Source organism: Macrobrachium nipponense, chromosome 15 (genome assembly GCF_015104395.2).
Source record: "Macrobrachium nipponense isolate FS-2020 chromosome 15, ASM1510439v2, whole genome shotgun sequence".
NCBI lineage: Eukaryota > Metazoa > Arthropoda > Malacostraca > Decapoda > Palaemonidae > Macrobrachium > Macrobrachium nipponense.
The window spans coordinates 9,749,396-9,770,393 of record NC_087208.1 but is presented as its reverse complement, the minus strand read 5'-3'; the positions used below and the strand labels follow the sequence as shown (position 1 = coordinate 9,770,393).

At 42.1% G+C, this 20,998-nt stretch overlaps 1 protein-coding gene across 1 annotated transcript in view; it reads right to left on the bottom strand.

The window, feature by feature from the left end:
• The window catches only part of LOC135226952 (probable E3 ubiquitin-protein ligase HERC1), a 448,279-nt gene that overhangs the window by 219,729 nt on the left and 207,552 nt on the right, over window positions 1-20,998 (bottom strand). Inside the window, exons 10-11 of the mRNA XM_064266635.1 lie at window positions 13,033-13,258; window positions 10,020-10,196 (exon numbers count right to left, since the gene is read on the bottom strand). Coding sequence (XP_064122705.1) covers window positions 10,020-10,196; window positions 13,033-13,258 — 403 coding nt within the window. The remainder of the gene's footprint in view (window positions 1-10,019; window positions 10,197-13,032; window positions 13,259-20,998) is intronic.

Here is a 20,998-nt window from a genome sequence, read left to right as displayed (position 1 = left end):
AACTTTATCAATGACATCTGAGTCCCATGCGCCCTTTGAGATGTTCATTACCCCTCTTACGCCGGAGCGGTAAATAAAAAATTGTCTCCCGTATGCCGGAGAGGTTTCGGAGTGAGCGCGGAAGCGGAAAAAATATTTTTTTCAAAAAATCACAGCGCGCTTAGTTTTCAAGATTAAGAGTTCATATTTGGCTCCTTTTTTTGTCATTGCCTGAAGTTTAGTATGCAACCATCAGAAATGAAAAAAACTATCATTATCATATATAAATAATGCAATATATGATAGCGCAAAAACGACATTTCATATAAAATTGTATTCAAATCGCGCTGTGCGCAAAACAGTTAAAGGTAACAAGTTACTTTTTTTTCGTTGTAATTTACACTAAATTGTGATCATTTTGGTATATAACACATTGTAAAACAATAAAAGCAACAGAGAAAATATTATCACAAAATAATGGATGAATTCGTAACTTGCGGACATAAACAAATATTTTTTTCAAAAATTCACCATAAATCTAAATATTGTCCTAGAGACTTCCAATTTCTTTCAAAATGAAGACAAATGATTGAATATTACTATACTGTAAGAGTATTAGCTTACAATTGCAGTTTTTGAACATATCTGACGAGTTAAAGTTGACCGAATGTCGAATTTTTTATATATATTTTTTATATGCAATTATTTCGGAAATAAGAAAAGCTACAACCTTCAAATATTTTTTCGTTTTATTCTACATAAAATTGCACACATTTTCATATATAAAACTCTATGAAATGCCTAATATGAAACGGAGCAAATATTCCGAGAATGCGACGTACGTATTTCGGAGATTTGTGGCGGAGAATCCGCGCGCGGAGGGAAGGAAAGATTTTTTTTAAAATTCACCATAAATCTAAATATTTTGCTAGAGACTTCGAATTTGTTTCAAGAAGATAAATGACTGAATATTACTAGACTGTAAGAGTTTTAGCTTACAATTGCGTTTTTCGACCATTTTGGTAGAGTCAAAGTTGACCGAACGTGGTTTTTTTTCTATTTATCGTGATTTATATGCAAATATTTCAAAATTGAGAAAAGCTACAACCTTCAATTATTTTTTGTTGTATTCTACATGAAATTGCGCACATTTTCATATATAAAACTTTATGAAACGGCTAATTTAAAATGGTGCAAACATTACCACAATCGCACGTATGATTTTTTCGGAAGAGTTACCGCGCGGACGTAAAGAAAATGTTATTTTTTTCATAAATTCACCATAAATCGAAATATTGTGCTAGAGACTTCCAATTTGTTGCAAAATGAAGTTAAATGCTTGAATATTACTAGAATATAAGCGTTTTAGCTTACAATTGCGTTTTTCAACCATTTCGGTAGAGTCAAAGTTGATTGAAGGTTGAAATTTTGGCAATTATCGTTATTTATATGAAAATATCTCAAAACTGATAAAAGCTACAACCATGGGTTGTTTTTAGTTATATTGTGCATGAAATTGCGCACATTTCCATATATAAAACTTTATATAATGGCTAATTTTAAAATGGTGCAAACATTACCACAATCGCATGTATGATTTTTTTCGGAAGAATTACCGCGCGGACGTAAGGAAAAGGTTTTTTCATAAATTCACCATAAATCGAAATATTGTGCTAGAGACTTCCAATTAGTTGCAAAATAAAGGTAAATGATTGAATATTACTAGAATATAAGCGTTTTAGCTTACAATTTGCGTTTTTCGACCATTTCGGCAGAGTCAAAGTTGACCGAAAGTTGAAATTTTGGCAATTATCGTTACTTATATGAAAATATCTCAAAACTGATAAAAGCTACAATCATGAGTATTTTATTGTTGTATTCTACATAAAAATGCGCACATTTTCATATATAATACTTCATGTAACGGCTAATTTACAATGGTACAAAAATTATGTCAAAGTGACAAAATAATTTCAGAGATGTGTCACAGATACTTTTTAGTGCGGCAAGAAAGAAATTCGCGCTTGCGCGCCTGCGTAACGATTGTAAACAAAACAACACCTTGATCCGTGAACTCCCAGCATCCCACAAGGCGCGTGATTCAAAAGTTTTAGGCTGGTAGGCCTATAAGTATTTTTCCGCAAATTTTAAAAAAATCTTTTGTAAGTCGACGTAAAATACGTCCAGTCGGCACACGGGAGACAAAAAATGTCGACATAAAATACGTCCAGTCGGCGTAAGAGGGTTACCTGTCTCTGTTTAATCAAGGCTGATTCTATCATCTGACTCTTGTATTGACAGTTGCTGCTATAAATTTTAAGTAACAAATTCCAGTTTATTCTGTGGTTATGTTCATTTATATGGTTGAAAATAGCAGAGTTCTGTTGTCCATACCTAACTGACTGTTTATGTTGTATTAATCTCTGGGGAAGTGATTTTCCTGTAAAACCAATCTAAGATTGGTCACAGTCCAGGCATGGGATTTCATAAACACCTGTGTCCTTGGCGGATGTCTTTTGTTGGATGTTTATCAGGGATTTGGCTAAGGTATTTGGGTAAGTAAATGCAAAAGGGTTAGATTTTACAAGAGTCTTTTACCGAGATGAAAGAATTTTTATGGTACTAGTATGTAAAATGTTTATTGATGTTTTCAGTTGTTAACCCTTTAACGCCGATTGGACGTATTAAATGTTGATATAAATTGTCTCCTGGGTGCCGATTGGACGTATGGTACGTCGATATAAAAATGTTTTTTAAAAATTTGCGGAAAAATAGTTATAGGCCTACGAGGCAAAAAATTATATTGTTATGATACAATAAAGTTTTATACATACTTACCTGGCAGATATATACTTAGCTTTAGACTCCGTTGTCCCGACAGAAATTCAAATTTTGCGGCACACACTACAGGTAGGTCAGGTGATCTACCGCCCTGCGAGGACTAGGAACCATTCCCGTTTTCTAATCAGATTTTCTCTCTTCCACCTGTCTCCTGCGGGGAGGCTGGGTGGGCCATTTATCGTATATATCTGCCAGGTAAGTATGTATAAAACTTTATTGTATCATAACAATATTAGTTTTATACATTCAACTTCCCTGTCAGATATATACTTAGCTGATTGGCACCCTTGGTGGTGGGTAAGAGACAGCTAACTCCTGCGGGGAGGCTGGGTGGGCCATTTATCGTATATATCTGCCAGGTAAGTATGTATAAAACTTTTTTGTATCATAACAATATTAGTTTTATACATTCAACTTCCCTGTCAGATATATACTTAGCTGATTGGCACCCTTGGTGGTGGGTAAGAGACAGCTAACTACTGAAATAGACAGGTAAACAACATATGTTGTAGGTAATAATAAAACCTTGGTTCCTACCTGATTAGGCAGAAGACTTCGTGGCTACTGCCCAGGAGTCTACTTCCCCTCAAGAGCCTCAGCGAGATATTGATCTATGGCTAAGAGTTCTTGTGGGTCTGTCAATGGGGTCTTATCCACTTACTCAGCAGAGCCTAAATGGCATTTCTCAATGGGTGCTAATCCACTAACATGACAACACACCTTATTCAAGGAGCACAACACTGATCCCGATCACCTGATCCTAACACCCGTGTTAGTTCTAAGATTGAAAGGAGTTATCCCCAAACTCCTCACAAACAACCAATAACTTGAATCACACAAAATCACGCAAACATTATAGTACAAAAAAAAAATTTGAACACCTCTACTAGTCAGATACACCCCGAGTTCCTCACTGATCAAAGGCGACGGCTGCCTGTGCGACATCTAGAGCCCTTGGCAGTAGAAAACCAAGAACATATCTTACAAGAGGGTTTACGTACACATAAATAAATTAAGGATCAGTATTTGCTCCAAGTCCCAGCACTGTATCCGCTGACACAAACGGACCGAGAGAGAAGCATTTCTCATAAGTTACCCTTACATCCTTCAGGTAATGAGATGCAAAAACTGAATTGCATCTCCAATATGTCGCTTCGAGGATATCCTTCACTGACATATTCCTTTGAAAGACTAGTGACGTAGTAACTGCTCTAACTTCATGAGCTTTAACTCTTAGAAGTTTGAAGGAGTCATCTGGGCAATTATTGTGCGCCTCCGTAATAACACTTCTTAAAAAGAAGGCTAAGGCGTTTTTAGACATGGGTCTTTTCGGGTCCTTTACAGAACACCAGAGACCCTGTTGACAACCTCCCATCTGCTTCTTTTTACTAAGGTAAAATTTAAGAGCTTTGACCGGGCAAAGAGACCTTTCTGTCTCTCTACCTACTAGGTTAGACAGGCCCTTCACTTCAAAGCTCCTGGGCCATGGCTTTGAAGGGTTCTCGTTTTTCGCCAGAAACAATGTCTGGAACAAACAGATAGCAGTATCTCCTTTAAAGCCAACACGAGAATCTAGAGCGTGTAATTCGCTCGTTCTCTTGGCTGTAGCGAGGGACAACAGGAATAAACTTCCTTGTAATGTCTCGAAAGGAGGCATGGTGTGGGGGTTCGAACTTTTCCGAGGTCAGGAATCTCAGGACCACGTCCAGATTCCAGCTCGGAGTTCTTAGAGTTCTAGACTTTGAAGTCTCGAATGACCGAATCAGATCATGAAGATCCTTATTTTCAGCTAATTCCAGGCCTCTATTCCTGAATACGGCTGACAGCATACTTCTGTATCCCTTGATGGTGGAAACAGAAAGGTGCGATTCCTCCCTAAGGAAAATAAGGAAATCGGCAATGTTGGTCACAGAGGTATTAGAGGAGGACAGCTTCTTCGATCTACACCATCTCCTAAAGACTTTCCACTTTGACTGATAGACTCGCATCATTGAAGACCTGCGGGCTCTAGCGACAGCGCTTGCAGCTTTGCGAGAAAAGCCCCTCGCTCTGACGAGTCTTTCGATAGTTGAAAGGCAGTCAGAGCAAGAGCGGGGAGGTTTTGATGATACCTCTCGAAGTGGGGTTGTCTGAGCAGATCTGTTCTGTTTGGAAGAGATCTGGGGAAGTCCACCGTCCACTCCAGTGCCTCTGTGAACCAATCTTGAGCGGGCCAAAATGGGGCTATGAGTGTCAACCTCGTCCCCTTTGAGGCCACGAACTTCCTGAGCACTTCCCCCAGGATCTTGAATGGGGGAAAGGCGTATGCATCCAGGCCCGACCAATCTAGGAGAAGGGCGTCGACTGCGAAAGCTCTTGGATCCTCTACTGACGAGCAGAAGATGTCTATCCTCTTGGAGAGAAATGTGGCGAACAGGTCTATGTGAGGCCTCCCCCACAGAGACCAAAGTCTTTGACACACTTCTGAGTGGAGGGTCCATTCTGTGGGAAGGACCTGGTTCCTCCTGCTCAGCCTGTCTGCTCTCACGTTCCTCTCTCCCTGGACAAATCTCGTCAGGAGGGTTATATTTCTCTCCTCTGCCCAGACCAACAGATCTCTCACCAGTTCGAAGAGGGAGAACGAATGAGTCCCGCCTTGCTTTCGTATGTATGCAAGAGCGGTGGTGTTGTCCGAGTTGACCTGGACCACCCCGTCTCTGATTATTGATTTGAAGCACTTGAGGGCAAGGTGTATGGCTACGAGTTCCTTGCAGTTGATGTGCCATGACACCTGTTCTTTTGTCCAGGTGCCGACACTTCTCTTGTTCCTAGAGTTGCTCCCCATCCTGTCTCCGAAGCGTCGGAATACAACACTTGGCTTGGGTTCCAAATGGCAAGGGACAAGCCCTCGTTTTTCTCGAGAGGAGGCAACCACCACTTTAAGTGATCCTTCACTTCTAGTGGGATCGGGAACGAGTCTGACAGTTGCCCTGTTTTCCAACTCCAGACTTTCTTTAGGAAGAATTGCAGGGGGCGAAGATGAAGTCTCCCTAGGGGAAAGAACTGTTTCAGCGAGGAAAGGGTCCCCAGAAGGCTCAACCATTCCCTCGCTGAACTGCGTTCCTTCTCTAAGAAGTTCGAGACTTTTATACAGCCTCGCATGAGTCTCTCCTGCGAAGGAAAAACCCGAAAACCCCAAGAATCCATCTGAATCCCCAGATAAACCAGGTTCTGGCTGGGGATCATCTTACACTTCTCGAGGTTTACAAGTAATCCTAGCGACCGTATCAGGTCTAATGTCAATGTCAGGTCCTCCAAACACTGGCTCTCCGATCTGGCCCTGATGAGCCAGTCGTCTAAGTAAAGGGAGATATTTATTTTCATCAGGTTCGTGAAAACCTGAGGAGCTGTAGACAGGCCGAAACACAAAGCCCTGAACTGATAGATCTTTCCCTTTATAATAAATCGAAGGTACTTCTTCGACGAAGGATGAATGAGAACGTGGAAATAGGCATCTTGCAAGTTGAGGGATACCATCCAATCTCCTGGACGTAGGGCTGACAGAACCGATGCAGACGTTTCCATACGGAACTTTTCCTTTTCCACAAATCAGTTCAGCGCACTTACATCTAGAACTGGTCTCCACCCCCCTACCCGAAGCCTTCGGGACTAGAAAAAGGCGATTGTAAAATCCCGGGGAGTGGGGATCTAGCACCAGCTCGATGGCCCCCTTGTTCCACATCTGTTCCACCATCTGTAGGAGCTTATCTCTCAGAACAGGGTTTTTGTATCTCGTGGACAGTTCCCGAGGAGTTGAAGTCAGGGGAGGTCTGTCCTTGAAGGGGATGATATATCCCATCCTCAGAACCTACAGCGACCAGGAGTCGGCTCCTCTCAGGGCCCAGGCTTCCGCGTATTCCCGGAGCCTGGCGCCTACCGGTGTTTGGAGGGTCTGAAAATCATTTGCCCTTTTTAAAGGGCCGGAAGGCTGACCTTCCTCTCTTGTCTGGATTCTTCCTTTTGGAGGGGGGTCGTGTAGTAGGACCTCCACGAAAGGGCAGCTGAGACGTACGAGTAACTTTCTTTGCATCCGAGGCGACAGGTCTGTTCTTCTTTGCTGACTGTACAAGGTCTTGAGTCGCCTTCTCAGTCAGTGAGTGAGATATATCCTTCACTAACTGAGAAGGGAACAGATGGTCCGATAAAGGAGCGAACAGCAAAGCAGTTCTCTGAGTAGGAGAAACAGCCTTCGTCAAAAAGGAGCCAAAACCTGCTCTCTTTTTCAGTATATCCGCTCAAAAGAGGGAAGTCACTTCTCCTGAGCCATCTTGGACCGCTTCGTCGATACATGCCAGAATGCTAAGAAGCACTTCTGGGCTGATACCTTCTGAGTCATGGGTCTTCTTTGCCAAAACCCCAAGGGACCAGTCCAGGAAATTAAACACCTCCAGCACATGGAAAAGTCCCTTGAGGAGGTGGTCTAACTCAGACATGCCCCACGTCGCTCGAGCCGAAGATAATGCGTGTCTCCTGGAAGAGTCGACAAGACAAGAAGTCTGACTCCGCTGATGCAGGGAGAGACAGGCCCATGGTCTCTCCTGTCTCGTACCAAATGCCTCTCCTCCCAGTCAGTCTGGCGGGAGGCATGCAGAAGACAGTCTTCCCCAGTTCTTTCTTAGAGTTCATCCAAGAACCTAGAGACTGGAGAGCCTTCTTCATTGAAATAGCTGGTCTCATTTTCAAGAATGAAGAGGACTTAGAGGCCTTAGTACTCGAAAAGAGCAAGCGAGGAGAAGAAGGGGCGGCAGGGCTCAGCGAATCTCTGTATTCCTGGAGTAATAAGGCAGTTAAAGTTTTGTAATTGGACAGCCCTTCACTCGCTGGAGCCTCGTCTTCTGATACGTCTTCCAGCTTGAGTCCATTTACAGGAGACCGATCCCGTTTGTAGGATAAATCCTCTGTAGATCTCACTCGGTCTGAAGGAGAATCTCTTCTATCCGGGGAAGGGCTGAGCGACATCGCAGCTCTATGTCCTAATGCATGAGAACTGGAAGACTTCTCTAAAAGGCTGCAAGTTGTTTCAGATTCCACAGAATGCTGAAGTTCAACAACGGTCGATCGCCTGTTAGGCGAAGAAATCCTGGCAGGTGACTCGCACTTGGAAAGCGCCTCGCGCCTGGCTGGCGCTTTGCACCTGGTTGGCTCCTCGCGCCTAGCTGGCGCCTCGCGCCCGGCTAGCACCCCGCGCCCGGCTAACAACCCGCGCCTGGCAGGCTCCTCGCGCCTGGCAGGCTCCTCGCGCCTGGCTGGCGCCTCACACCTGGCTGGCGCCTCGCGCCTGGCTGGCGCCTCACACCTGGCTGGCGCCTCGCGCCTGGCTGGCTCCTCGTGCCTAGCTGGCGCCTCGCGCCTGGCTAGCGCCTCGCGCCTGGCTAGCGCCTCGCGCCTGGCTAGCGCCTCGCGCCTGGTAGGCTCCTTGCGCCTGGTAGGCTCCTCGCTCCTGGCTGGTTCTTCGAGCCTAACTGGCACCTCGCGCCTGGTTAGCGCCTCGCTCCTGGAAGGCTCCTCGCGCCTGGAAGGCGACTCGCGCCCAGAAAGCGCCTCGCGCCTGCTAAGATCTTCGTACCTGGCTGGCGCTTCTTGTCTGGATAGCGCCTCACTCCTGGAAAGTTCCTCTTGTCTGGAAGGAGCCTCTCGTCTGACTGGCGCTTCTCGCCAAAAAGGTTCTTCTAGATCTGAAGAATGAGGATCAGAAGACAGGACCTCTGGCGCCTCGCGCCTGGAGGGAGGAACCTTCGAGCGCCCAGCGGGCCTCTTGATAGGAAGAGTGGTATCCTTCCTACGAGGAGGTTCCTTGGAGAGTACTCCAACCAAGGAGGAGATCTACTCTTGCAAATTTAGCAGGATCTTCTAGGTAGTCTCATCTCTGTCCTTGTCAGAAGGAGGAGAGGGCGATCTGGAAGGCGCCTGGGGCTCCCTTGCAGCAACGGGAGTCAAAAAGGTTCTCTTAGCTCTCTTGATTACCGAGGGGGCTTCTTCTGTGAAGCGCTCAGGACTTGAATTAAGAGCAGGCGCTTTCCAGCTCCTCTTCAAGGGGCGAGAAAGATTCGTGTCTTTTCACCCGCGCCTAGGTGAAGATGACTCTGATGATGAGAAGCACTCACGTAGGATGCTTTTTCTATAGCGATCCCTGGCAGTCTGAGGTGATACAAAGCCTGCCGAAGGGACGCCTGACCAGTGGGGAACCTCCACAACCTCCGTACGGCTTTCGACATTCCTTCTCCTCTGGGCCAGGGAGCTTGGAAGAGGTCTAGGCCTGGGAGCGTTGCAGAGCCGATCAGACGCCCCCTCCACTACACTGGGGACACTCACATCACTGTCCACTGTTACATCATAACCACTCTGCTTACAAGATCAGGCGCTAAGAACCAGATACATATATCCAAAGAACAATAGATGGAAATAACATCTCTCCCATATGTAGGAAGTGCAATACGAAAAATGAGACCATAAACCACATAGCAAGCAAATGTCCGGCACTTGCACAGAACCAGTACAAAAAGAGTCATGATTCAGTGGCAAAAGCCCTTCACTGGAGCCTGTGCAAGAAACATCAGCTACCTTGCAGTAATAAGTGGTACGAGCACCAACCTGAGGGAGTGATAGAAAACGATCAGGCAAAGATCCTCTGGGACTATGGTATCAGAACAGATAGTGTGATACATGCAAATAGACCAGATGTCGCAATACCATGGGACAACAGAGTTGAAGAGAAAAAGAGGGAAAAAATGGATAAATATCAAGACCTGAAAATAGAAATAGGAAAGATATGGGATATGCCAGTGGACATTGTACCCATAATCATAGGAACACTAGGCACGATCCCAAGATCCCTGAAAAGGAATCTAGAAAAACTGGAGGCTGAAGTAGCTCCAGGACTCATGCAGAAAAGTGATGGACTCCTAAGGAGGCAGGATGCAACCCGGAACCCTACACTATAAATACCACCAGTCGAATTGGAGGACTGTGATAGAGCAAAAAAAAAGAAAAAAAAATTATAACAATAATAATACATATAACTACTTTCAAATGAAAATTCTTCCCTTCATCTTTTTCTGTACCCATTTCCCTACCTTCTCATAACACATTCAAACTATTCAAGATAAACAAAATTTTAAGATACAGTAAAAAACTAAGTTTCATGCAATAAAATCACTTACCAAGGCGGCCATAGTCCCCTTCTCCCCAAGTGTATAACTCTCCTTCCTGTGTAACACACGCAGAGTGCCTATATCCAGCCGACACCCACCGTACTATCTTTCCACACAGTGGCCCAGCTATGGCTCTAGGATATTTTTGAGTTACATTGTTTCCATGACCTAATTTTCCATAATCCCCTAGAAACAAAAAATAACATTTAATTTCTTGAATGTTAAAATACTGCTAAGTAAATATCTTAGACAATGAAATTGGAGGAAAAAAAATGTGAAAGGCTGTATCATGCAAATGAATTAAAAAACTGTATACTGTATTATGGTTACTCCATGTTTTAACAAGTGAACTAAAAAACATATCTATACGGCAAAACATCAATACGTATTTCTTCTATTCATCCGCACACAAAGTTTTCACTTTAGAATTACCTTGGTCTAACAATAAAATTATTCCTTTGCAAATAGAAAAATAAGAGGTTCTTTAGCAGCTCAAAATCTTAAAAATTCAATCATTCCAAGTCTACTTGTTTTATCCACAAAATAACAGCAACCAGTTATTTTATAATAGCTTACTTGCTAAAAGACAATATCAATATGGTATGGGCAAAGCATAATAAAGATGTCATCAAAGGTTTGCCAATTCTGATACCTGAATTTGCATTGCCAGATGAGTAGCAGTGGGTCATATGTGATGATGCCAAATTACTGTCCATATTCTTGTGAGCCCAGGTGCATGGTAACCAGTGCATTGTATAAGAGATCATATATTATTATGAGAAGAGTTTGCAACCTAATTAAAATGCCATAAGCCACTAAGAATATTATATGTATCTGATTTCTGCATTTTTTTACTTTTTGTTAGGTTAGATGTGTAGGTTTTATGTCAAATAGTCTTAAATTAACTGGCCTTTTCAAAATGAACATAACAGGGAATTCCTTCATTTGTGGACATGATTCTTTGGGGGAAAGAGATGATATTTGCCCTATGTGTATGAGGAATACTTCAGTGGCCAGAGGAAGAGATCGGGATCCCTATTCAGTCTACTTCAGGGCTTCAGACTTCGGTGTAGGATACAGAGGATCGGGAGGGACAAGAGTTTCTTTCTTCCTACATGGAGGTTATTGATCTCATTCGTGAGTACAATAATCTTTCTAGGAAGACTGAGACTTCATCTTCAATGACCCTTATATGCATAGAGGCCTTGCTTGGACCAAAGAATGATGTGAAAACTTCATTTGAGTTGCCTTGTTCAGGGCATGCTAAGTCGATTTTGTCTCATGTGAATTCTTTGGTTTTGGGACAGGACAATTCTCTCCATTCCAACAGATTGTTCAACCTGCTTCCCCCTCCTCTTACTCTGCATAAAAAATACTATTCTACAAACCTTGTGCCACTGATGAGTAGGCAGGTTGACTCTGATTTAATTCGGTTAAAACCGGGATTAACCCTGGATCAAGTTAGGTCTGAGGGACCTTCGTTAACTTTTCAAGAAGGTTCTACCTTGGAGTCAACTCCTACCTTTCAGACTGTCTCATGGCTGGATTTGTGGTCATATGCAGTGGCTAGGAATTCTTCTCCATTCTGCAAGATGATCTGTAAGCAGACCCTTTCATTAGGTTACTTCAATCTGGTGTAAGGTCATTTCATACCTGGGTCTTCTTATCACAGATTTGTAGGCTAACTTGCTCCTAATTAGAAGGGATGCAACCCTATTTAGAGTAGTTTGTTCTGTGGATGCAGATTCTTTGCTGTCTTTGTGGAATGGGGGGCTTCTAGAATCCCAAATTCTTCTGCCTAGGGATCAGTCGGAGGCTGCGATAAGACAGACGGTGGTCTGACAATGATTGCCTTGTCCAGCAGGAAGTGACTAGATTGCCAGCTGTCTCGCCTGCCAGCTCCAAGGCAAAATAGGCAGTCTCCTCTCAAAAGCCTTCGAGACCATCAGCTTTGACTAAGGCTACTCAACCACCACCTACTCCAAAGATTAGCTACAGCAGCATCCTTTTCAGTCTCCCTCTTCAAAACCAGGGAGGGGGCTAGAGGCAGAGGCAAGGCAAGGCATCGATGGAGAGGGCACCATTCCCCACCTGTTGCCACCAGTGGGGGGATGCCTGGTGAGGCAGTTGCGTGGAGTGGTATGTGAGTAGTCCTTTGGGAAAGGTGTCTACTTCCGTTTGACTTCCCTTCTCCTCTCTCTGATGGTACTCTCCTGCACTTGACATACACCCAACACCCCCGAAACACTTAGCTCTCCTGGAGAAAGTGAAGATGATGATGATGGACAAGACCAAAGTGGAAATGGTAGTATACTTCCCTCTCCGAGGTTTTACAGTCAAAGCTTCCTAGTGCTGAAGGCCACTGCCGATTGGAGGCTGGTTATAGATCTTTCAGTGCTTAACCACTTCATCAGGAAGATGAGGTTCAGGATGGAGACACCCCGGACAGTCTTGGCAGCCATGAGGGAGAATGACTTCATGCTGTCTAGTCTGTAGCCTTGAAGGACGCCTTCTTCCAGATTCCTATCCACCCTACGTTCAAGAAGTTCCTCCACTTCTTTCCAGGTTGACAACAGCTCCACAGGTGTTCTCAAGTCTTTACTCTAGTGTTGACATGGACTCATGCTCAGGGGATTTGCCTGTTGAGGTACCTCTTGGCAAGTTCCAGGGAAAGACTGGTTTGGGACAGGGACCTTTTCCAGTTTTGTCAGAACTTAAACTGAGAATTTCCAAGGTAAATGTACTTAAGACATTATAGCGGTTTCTTTGTTCTTTGTTTCAATCCAATAATCTGATGCCATCAACATCATAAAACTCACCTCCTCATCACCTCTGATACACATCATCCTTAACTACAAATGTGCTGTATTGTAAAATATTATAACTTGACCAGATCACTATAATAAAATATTACATAGCAATGAGAGAGAGAGAGAGAGAGAGAGAGAGAGAGAGAGAGAGAGAGAGAGAGAGAGAGAGAGATAATGTCTATAAGATTGATGGTCAATATGAATTCTCTTACCATCACCCCAAGTGTAAACTTGGCCAGCAGTTGAAAGTGCAATTGTGTGACCATCACTGCCTTTGGATGACGACACTCTTCGAACTCCAGCATCAAGATTTAATCTACGGGGTGAGGTTTGATTGTTTGAATCTCCCAGGCCTAGGCGTCCATAGCTACCTTTCCCACAAGCACTGATGCCACCATCAGTATGAACAATAAAAGTACAATACTGGCCTGCTTCAACCTGAAAATAAAAAACAAGTTAAATTTAACTGTAACAGTACTGCAAATTAGAAAATGGACATATGCTAGAGACAAGAAATTCTTTCAAAATAGTAGTTATTCACTTAGCTATCATTAAGTCTTGTCTATATGATTTTGTCATAAATGAGAACTGAAAATTGAAGATCGGTTAACTTGAGGACATTAAAAAACCTGGGAGGGAAAAGCCCAAAGGGAAAGAATGAAAAGTAAAATGCAGAGCGCTCTGCAGCTGGGCCTGAAGGTACACTACAAACAACCACTGAGCACAAGGCACACCATGAGGGGTATTTCTTACGGGGAATATTACGAGTACAATTTTGACTGCTCATATTCTGAGTAATTCGTTGACTAGAACATCAACTCTCTCTTATTCTCTCAAATAAAATCTTAATATGTAAACATTACAGGCATCCCCCGGTCAGTGAGGGTTCTGTTCCCGGGTGTGCGCCGATAAGTGAAAACCGCCATTAACCAAAACTCAGCGATTTATGGCACCAGAATGGCAATTATGGTGCTGATAACGGGTTATCAGCGCCATAAAAACCCTTATGGAAAAACCCTTATGGGATGCCAAAAGAACCCTTATGGCGCCATAAGGTGTCTTATGGCACCGATAACAGGAACTCGGCCCGTTATGGTGCCATGAATTGCCGATTTTATGATGCTAGACAAGCCCCATAAAACCAGATCGTCGATAACCAAGTCTGCTGGTAACCAGGGACTGCCTGTAATGTATTTTTCAAATTAACATAATTTCTTAAATCATTATATAATCATATATACCATACTTTCATAGCATTCAAAAGTCATGTTATGAATTTCCAGTTTTAAAATCAATTTTTGAATACATACCTGCATTACTAATATTTGCATGTACCTTTCATGTATATTAACCCTCTTGCGCACAGGCCAAAAATATAAGGGTGTAAGTTACACGACTTTTCCCCAGGCCGAAAAGAACATGCGCATGGAAAAGTTTTTTGGTTAAACTCGGTACGTCTGAACTATAACTGACATACACTTCTGTTTATTGTTATTATGTTGGCAAATGATTGAATTTTTTCCTAAAGCAACCAGAACATCTTTCCGAGGCTTAGAAATAATAAAAACGATGTGATAAACGTGAAATTTTTAAGAAAAATCATATATATTTTTTGGAAATAATCATGAAAAATATAATAATTAGGTTTTGGGAGGTTTTATACCTAAATTGTGAAGAAATGTTTGATCTTTCATGTGGAAGCAATAATTTTGCTATAAATGTGTTTGCTAATGAGCTGAAATTGATTAAAAAATGCAAATTGCAAATTTTTTACGGAGTGCAATTTTCAGATTTTCCAACCTACTTCTGTTGACGTCTTGTATTGTAGCTAAGTAAGCTAGCGGTGTCTGGTTTGCGTTTTCTTCGAGATTTATCATCTGGCATCAACTACGTTTTCTATGATTGATGCATTTTTCGTGAATTTTTCCCGAAAATAACTTACATATGACACGCCTGGTGTGTCATCTGTGCACTTAAGAAAAAAAATTTATTGACGCTCTATGCATCATCAGATCACGAGAGGGTAAAATAGCTGACATACCTACCAGCATTGAATCCTAAACATTCAATATAAATATTAAAATAGTATACTGCATATACTATATGCATACACATATAACACAGACGCATATATACACCAATAAATACATATACAATGCAGAACTTGAGCCCCAAAACAAAAGGCGTGAGGCAGTTGGTATCTATGAAATTAGGCCACTGTCGCTAGTTCCTGGTTGTTTGAAGTCAAAACAACCCGATCCAACCCCCGCGTGGGGGGGAGAGCGACAGTGCTCCCTCCAACACCAAGCCATTCCTTCTTTAAGCAAGTGTATCAACTGGCATATTAACCCTCTTACGCTGATTGGACGTATTAAACGTTGAGTCAAAATGTCTCCCATATGCCGATTTGGACGTATTAGACGTCGACTCAAAAAAGTTTTTTTTTAAATTTGCGGAAAAATACTTATAGGCCTACCAGCCAAAAACTTTTGAATCACGCGCCTTGGGGAATGCTGGGAGTTCACGGATCAAGGAGTTGTTTTGTTTACAATCATTACACAGGCGCGCAAGCGTGAATTTCTTTCTTATTACACTAAAAAGTATCAGTGACATCTCAAAAATTATTTTGTCACTTTGACATAATTTTTGCACCATTTTAAATTATCCGTTACATGAAGTATTATATATGAAAATGAGTGCAATTTCATGTAGAATACAACAACAAAATACTCATGATTGTAGCTTTTATCAGTTTTGAAATATTTTCATATAAATAACGATAAGTGCCAAAATTTCAACCTTCCGTCAACTTTGACTCTACCGAAATGGTCGAATAACAAAATTGTAAGCTAAAACTCTTATATTCTAGTAATATTTAATCATTGCCTTCATTTTGCAAAAAATTGGACATCTCTAGCACAATATTACGATTTATGGTGAATTTATGAAAAAAACTTTTTACTTACGTCCGCGCGGTAACTTTTTGAATAAATTTTTTTCGTGCGATTGTCCTAATGTTTGCACCATTTTAAATTTGCCGTTACATAAAGTTTTATATATGGAAATGTGCGCAATTTCATGCACAATACAACTAAAAACAACCCATGGTTGTAGCTTTTATAAGTTTTGAAATATTTTCATATAAATAACGATAAGTGCAAAAATTCAACCTTTGGTCAAATTTGACTCGACCAAAATGGTAAAAAAATGCAATTGTAAGCTAAAACTCTAATATTCTAGTAATATTCAATCATTTACCTTCATTTTGCAACGAATTGGAAGTCTCTAACACAATATTTCGATTTATGGTGAATTTATGAAAAAAAAAAAAAAAAATTTCCTTACGTCCGCGCGGTAACTCTTCCGAAAAAAAATCAGAAATTTTTTCTTGCGAATGTCGAAATGTTTGCACCATTTAAAAGTAGCAGTTACATAAAGTTTTATATATGAAAATGTGCAATTTCATGTAGAATACAAAAAAATGATTGAAGGTTGTAGCTTTTCTCTTTTTCAAAATATTTGCATATAAATCACGATAAACAGAAAAAAACTAAGTTCGGTCAACTTTGACTCTACCGAAAAGGCGAAAAACGTAATTGTAAGCTAAAACTCTTACAATCTAGTAATATACAGTCATTTATCTTCATTTTGAAACAAATTCGAAGTGTCTAGCACAATATGTTATTGTTATAATACAATTAAGTTTGTTCATACTTACCTGGCAGATATATATATAGCTGTATTTTCTGAAGTCCGACAGAATTTAAAAATTCGCGGCACACGCAGTGGGCGGCCAGGTGGTAGTACCCATTCCCGCCGCTGGGAGTCGGATATCAGGAACTATTCCCATTTTTCTATTCAATTATTTTATTTTTCCCCAGTGCCACTGTCTCCTGAGGGGAGGTGGGTGGGCACTTTAATTATATATATCTGCCAGGTAAGTATGAACAAACTTAATTGTATTATAACAATAACATTTTGTTCATGAAACTTACCTGACAGATATATATAGCTGAATCCCACCTTCGGATGGTGGAAGAGACAGAATAGGATTTTAGGGAAACTAAATTAAGTAGATGATATACATCTTGGTTCCTGACCTGTTAGCATAGCCGACTTCGTGATTACTGTCACCAAAGTCTGCTTCTGCGTTACTAGAGTTGCCAGCGAGGTAGAGACCTGTAATGCTGGTGCGCTCTAGATAACCGGCCAACGGGGGCGTGACCACAATGTGACTAGACCATATGACCATACTTCTGAGGGCACCGAAGCTAAAACCACCACCTGACCTAACCTATCAAAGTTAGTTCCATAACTTCTAGGCTAAAGAAAAGGAACGCGTCTCAAGCGACCAACCTTCAAAGTTAAAAGCACACCTATCCCTTTTCTATAGGATAGGATTCGTGTTGCTTCCTGCACCCAATAATATATCTACGGATATGTATGGTCCTAGCGACTTACGGATCTGAAATGTCGTCTTCACATCCCGTCGGGAGTGTGAAGCGACACAGAGTTGCTTCGCTAAAGCGTGGCACTCAGGATGTTACTGAGTGTCATGCTCTGTTGAAATGCTTCCGAGGCCGCGCCCTCACCTCTTGAGCATTCATATTAAGAAAAAAAAATCTCAAATCTTTATGCAAACATAATGAATGAGACCTCTTAAAAGAACTCCTTGGCTATAATGCCAGGGTGTTCTTGGACATGAACCAGTCTGGTCTTTTTACGGAACACCGCAGATTGTCGGGAGTGTGAAGCGAACCCAGAGTTGCTTCGCTAAAGTGACACTCAGGATGTTACTGAGTGTCATGCTCTGTTGAAATGCTTCCGAGGCGACACCTCACCTCTTGAGCATTGATATTAAGAAAAATCTCAAATCTTTAAGGCAAACATAATTGAACTGAGACCTCTTGAAAGAACTCCTTGGCTATAATGCCGAGGGTGTTCGTTGGACATGAACCAGTTTGGTCTTTTTACGGAACACCCAGATTGTCCGTTGACCTTGACTTTTTCTATAGTTTTTATCAAGATAAAACTTGAGAGACCCTACAGGGCACAGGACTCTCTAATGCCCTTGCCCAATAATTTGTGCCATACCCTTGGTCTCCAAGCCTTCGGGTCAAGGGTTAGACAGGTTTTCGTTCTTATCAAGAACGGAAGGCTTAGAGGACAGACCGCATTATGTCTTAAAGCCAAAACCTCTGATGATGGCTAAAACCTCACTAACCCTCCTTGCGTGGCTAGAGCGGTTTAGAATATTAGCCTTTCTGGTCACGTGTATTAAGTTCGCAGAAAGGATAGGTTCGAAATGCTTTTCGCATCAGAAACTCAGACTACGTCTAAGTTCCATGCCGGAACCTTTGATCCAGAGAATTTCAAGATCTCCACAGACCTCAAGATCGTGAAGCTTTGTTGTTTGACAGAACCGGATCTCTGAGCCTAGAGGCCGTCAACAACATATTTGCATATTCTACAATAGTTAGGACTTCTATCTTATCTCATACTTCATACGGAAAGATAGAACCATAACGAAATTCACAGAGGTCGAGGTGGAGGAACAGTCATTTCCCTTCACTATCTCCAGAAACGGCCCCCTCCGATTGAAAACTGAAAATAGGCAGCACTGCTTTGTCTTGGCCAAGAGACTGCTAATAATCTTGAAGATCTTATCGCTTCTCGATAGTCTGAACGCCTTCAGACTCAGAGAGGAGAGATATTAGATACTTCACTAAGTGACGATGTTAGATTACACCGATCTCTCGGGAAGGGTCTTTGGACAATTCTCTGAATTAGCCTGACCTCTGTGAATCCAACCTCTTAGAGGCCAACATGTGGCGACTAAAGCTAATCCTCTAGGATCATGAATAAGGAACAACTTAAGAGGAAGCTCCTTCGTCTTCAATATTACGAAAAACTTAACGAAAGGACGCCCTCAGTCTCTCCTCACTTTCGACATATTTCTAAGTGAGGATTACTCAGACGTCAGTAGTTGTTGCCTTCGATCGAGAAGACCCCCACAGGACGTGCACTAGTTTAACGAACCTCTTGAGGATCGTTACGTTCCGTGCCCAAGCCCATAACCAATTCTCTCTTCTCGAGCATGATGAGAGCTGAGAAATTATCCGAGATGATTTGGGCCACTCGATCCAACCTCACCCTTCGAGGAACTGGAGAGCCGACCAATTTGGCTTCCAATTCTTTCAGACAATGTGCCAGAACATCTGTTCTCTGTTCGGATGTCTGGCACCCTCTCGCTATCACCTGAGGTGATCCTCAAGCCGTTGAGAGAAAATTAGAATTACAAGATCTTTGATGTTATTCCAATTTCTTCGTGAGGAAAATTTGTAGAGGTCTGAATTGCTGTTTATTCAGGGAAAACAAGCTTCTCCAGCGAGGAAATGGTCCCCAGCAAACTCATCCATTCCCTCAGTCAGCCTGCTTCCCCCTTCCCTAAATAAGGCTGCGCTTTGCATAAGCAGGAGAGCATTATGATAGTGCTATGCCGCGGTAGATTCGTACAGAATGTTACCGTGCGGTAAACCCGCACCTAACAAGTATAAGAGATATCTTGTGAAATTTTCTAAGTAAACGGCAGGTATGATCATTCAAGATTACTAGAAATTTCCTCAACCCGAGGCTAAAATCCATGATTGTAGGGCAGAGAGACGGTTTATTAAGCCATTCCCGCAAGGGAGAGAGACGTAACCAACCGCGCATGACACCGAGCTAGCCGGTACTGCGTAGATCACACTCACAGTAACAGCAGCCTTGATCATCGTCTCGCATTTTGTGCCTGAGTTGCCAGCTACTCCTTTTACGAAGGGATAGGTATGAAATTATCGAGCAAAAAGGGAACTCTCAAGCAGGCTAATTTAAACGAAACAAAATTCGCTAAATACAGAAGCTGAGTTGGTGTTGCAGTTCAATTAGAATACTTCTCGTCTAAGTCGCAATCCGTAGAATAACTAGATATGCGCCTACCCCTCGGACAATTCAACTGTTTAGTAGAATCATGTCGCGAGGTTAATATACGTAGTATATTTATAGTATTCTGAACAACGATCTCCATCCTAAATTCTTTCCTTCAAGAAAACAAAAAAAGGATTGGAGATCGACCACCTTCGATCTCTATCAAAAAGAGTGAAGGAGAAGTCTTCCTCGAAGAAAAGCTTCAATGGTGAACAGAATACTATCTGCCTGAGTTGCCAGCTACTCCCTTTACGAAGGAATAGGTATGATATTATCGAGCCAAAGGAAACTCTCAAGCAGGCCTATTTAAACGAAACAGAATTCGCTAAATACAGAAGCTGAGTTGGTGTTGTCGTAACAATACCTGAAGAGTTGTTCTTACTCCGAAAACTCTTGGAAGGTTGAAGGGAGTGTCAAATAAATACATTAGAACAACAGTTCTTTCGGCTTCTATCCGCAGAGGTAAATACGATATGCGATATTGACTTGACCCATGCGTTAGCAAAATGACGCAAAGTTTGAACATCGAATTCTCTACTACATCTTTCCTCGACGAGGAAGAGAGAAAGAAAGGAAAACGACTGTCCACGTTCTAATGAACGAGACTTTTAAAAGAACTCCTTGACTCTTTGCCAAGACTCTTTTCCAAGAAAAGGGAGTAATATTCGAATAGAGATCATCAAGAGAGAACCGAGGATCGAAAAAGACCGTTCAATGTTCTTATGATATTGGACAAAAGACTTCCTGGATAGTCTACAAGTCTTTCTCTTAACCCCGGATGAGCCTCTGAAAATGAATGAGAGCTCTTTCCGAAATTTTGTTAATGAGTTTATCCGCTTAAAACGATAAAAACGTTAAAAACTATGTCAATGAGAACTACCCCATTTATGAGGGGTCCCCCACTTAAATGACAATGGGGAAAACGTCCTGACTTGACAAAACTATTAGCACTTTGCTAATAGGGGAAAACCCTTTAACATGACCGAAAGTCACCCAGGAATCCAAGTATATAATCTTCCCGATTCTCAAAGAAATCGATGAAGAGGAAAGAGAGATCGAAGAAAAAATTCGGGTATGTCTCTCCGCTAACTCCGAATCCATTTTAAAAATTTCTGTAAAGAAATGTCCTCAACAGCAAATAAGACGCCTTCAACAAGTCTTTTCTCTCGCAAAGCGTCCTGCCGAGCTTCCACCGAAGCGTCCTGGCGAATG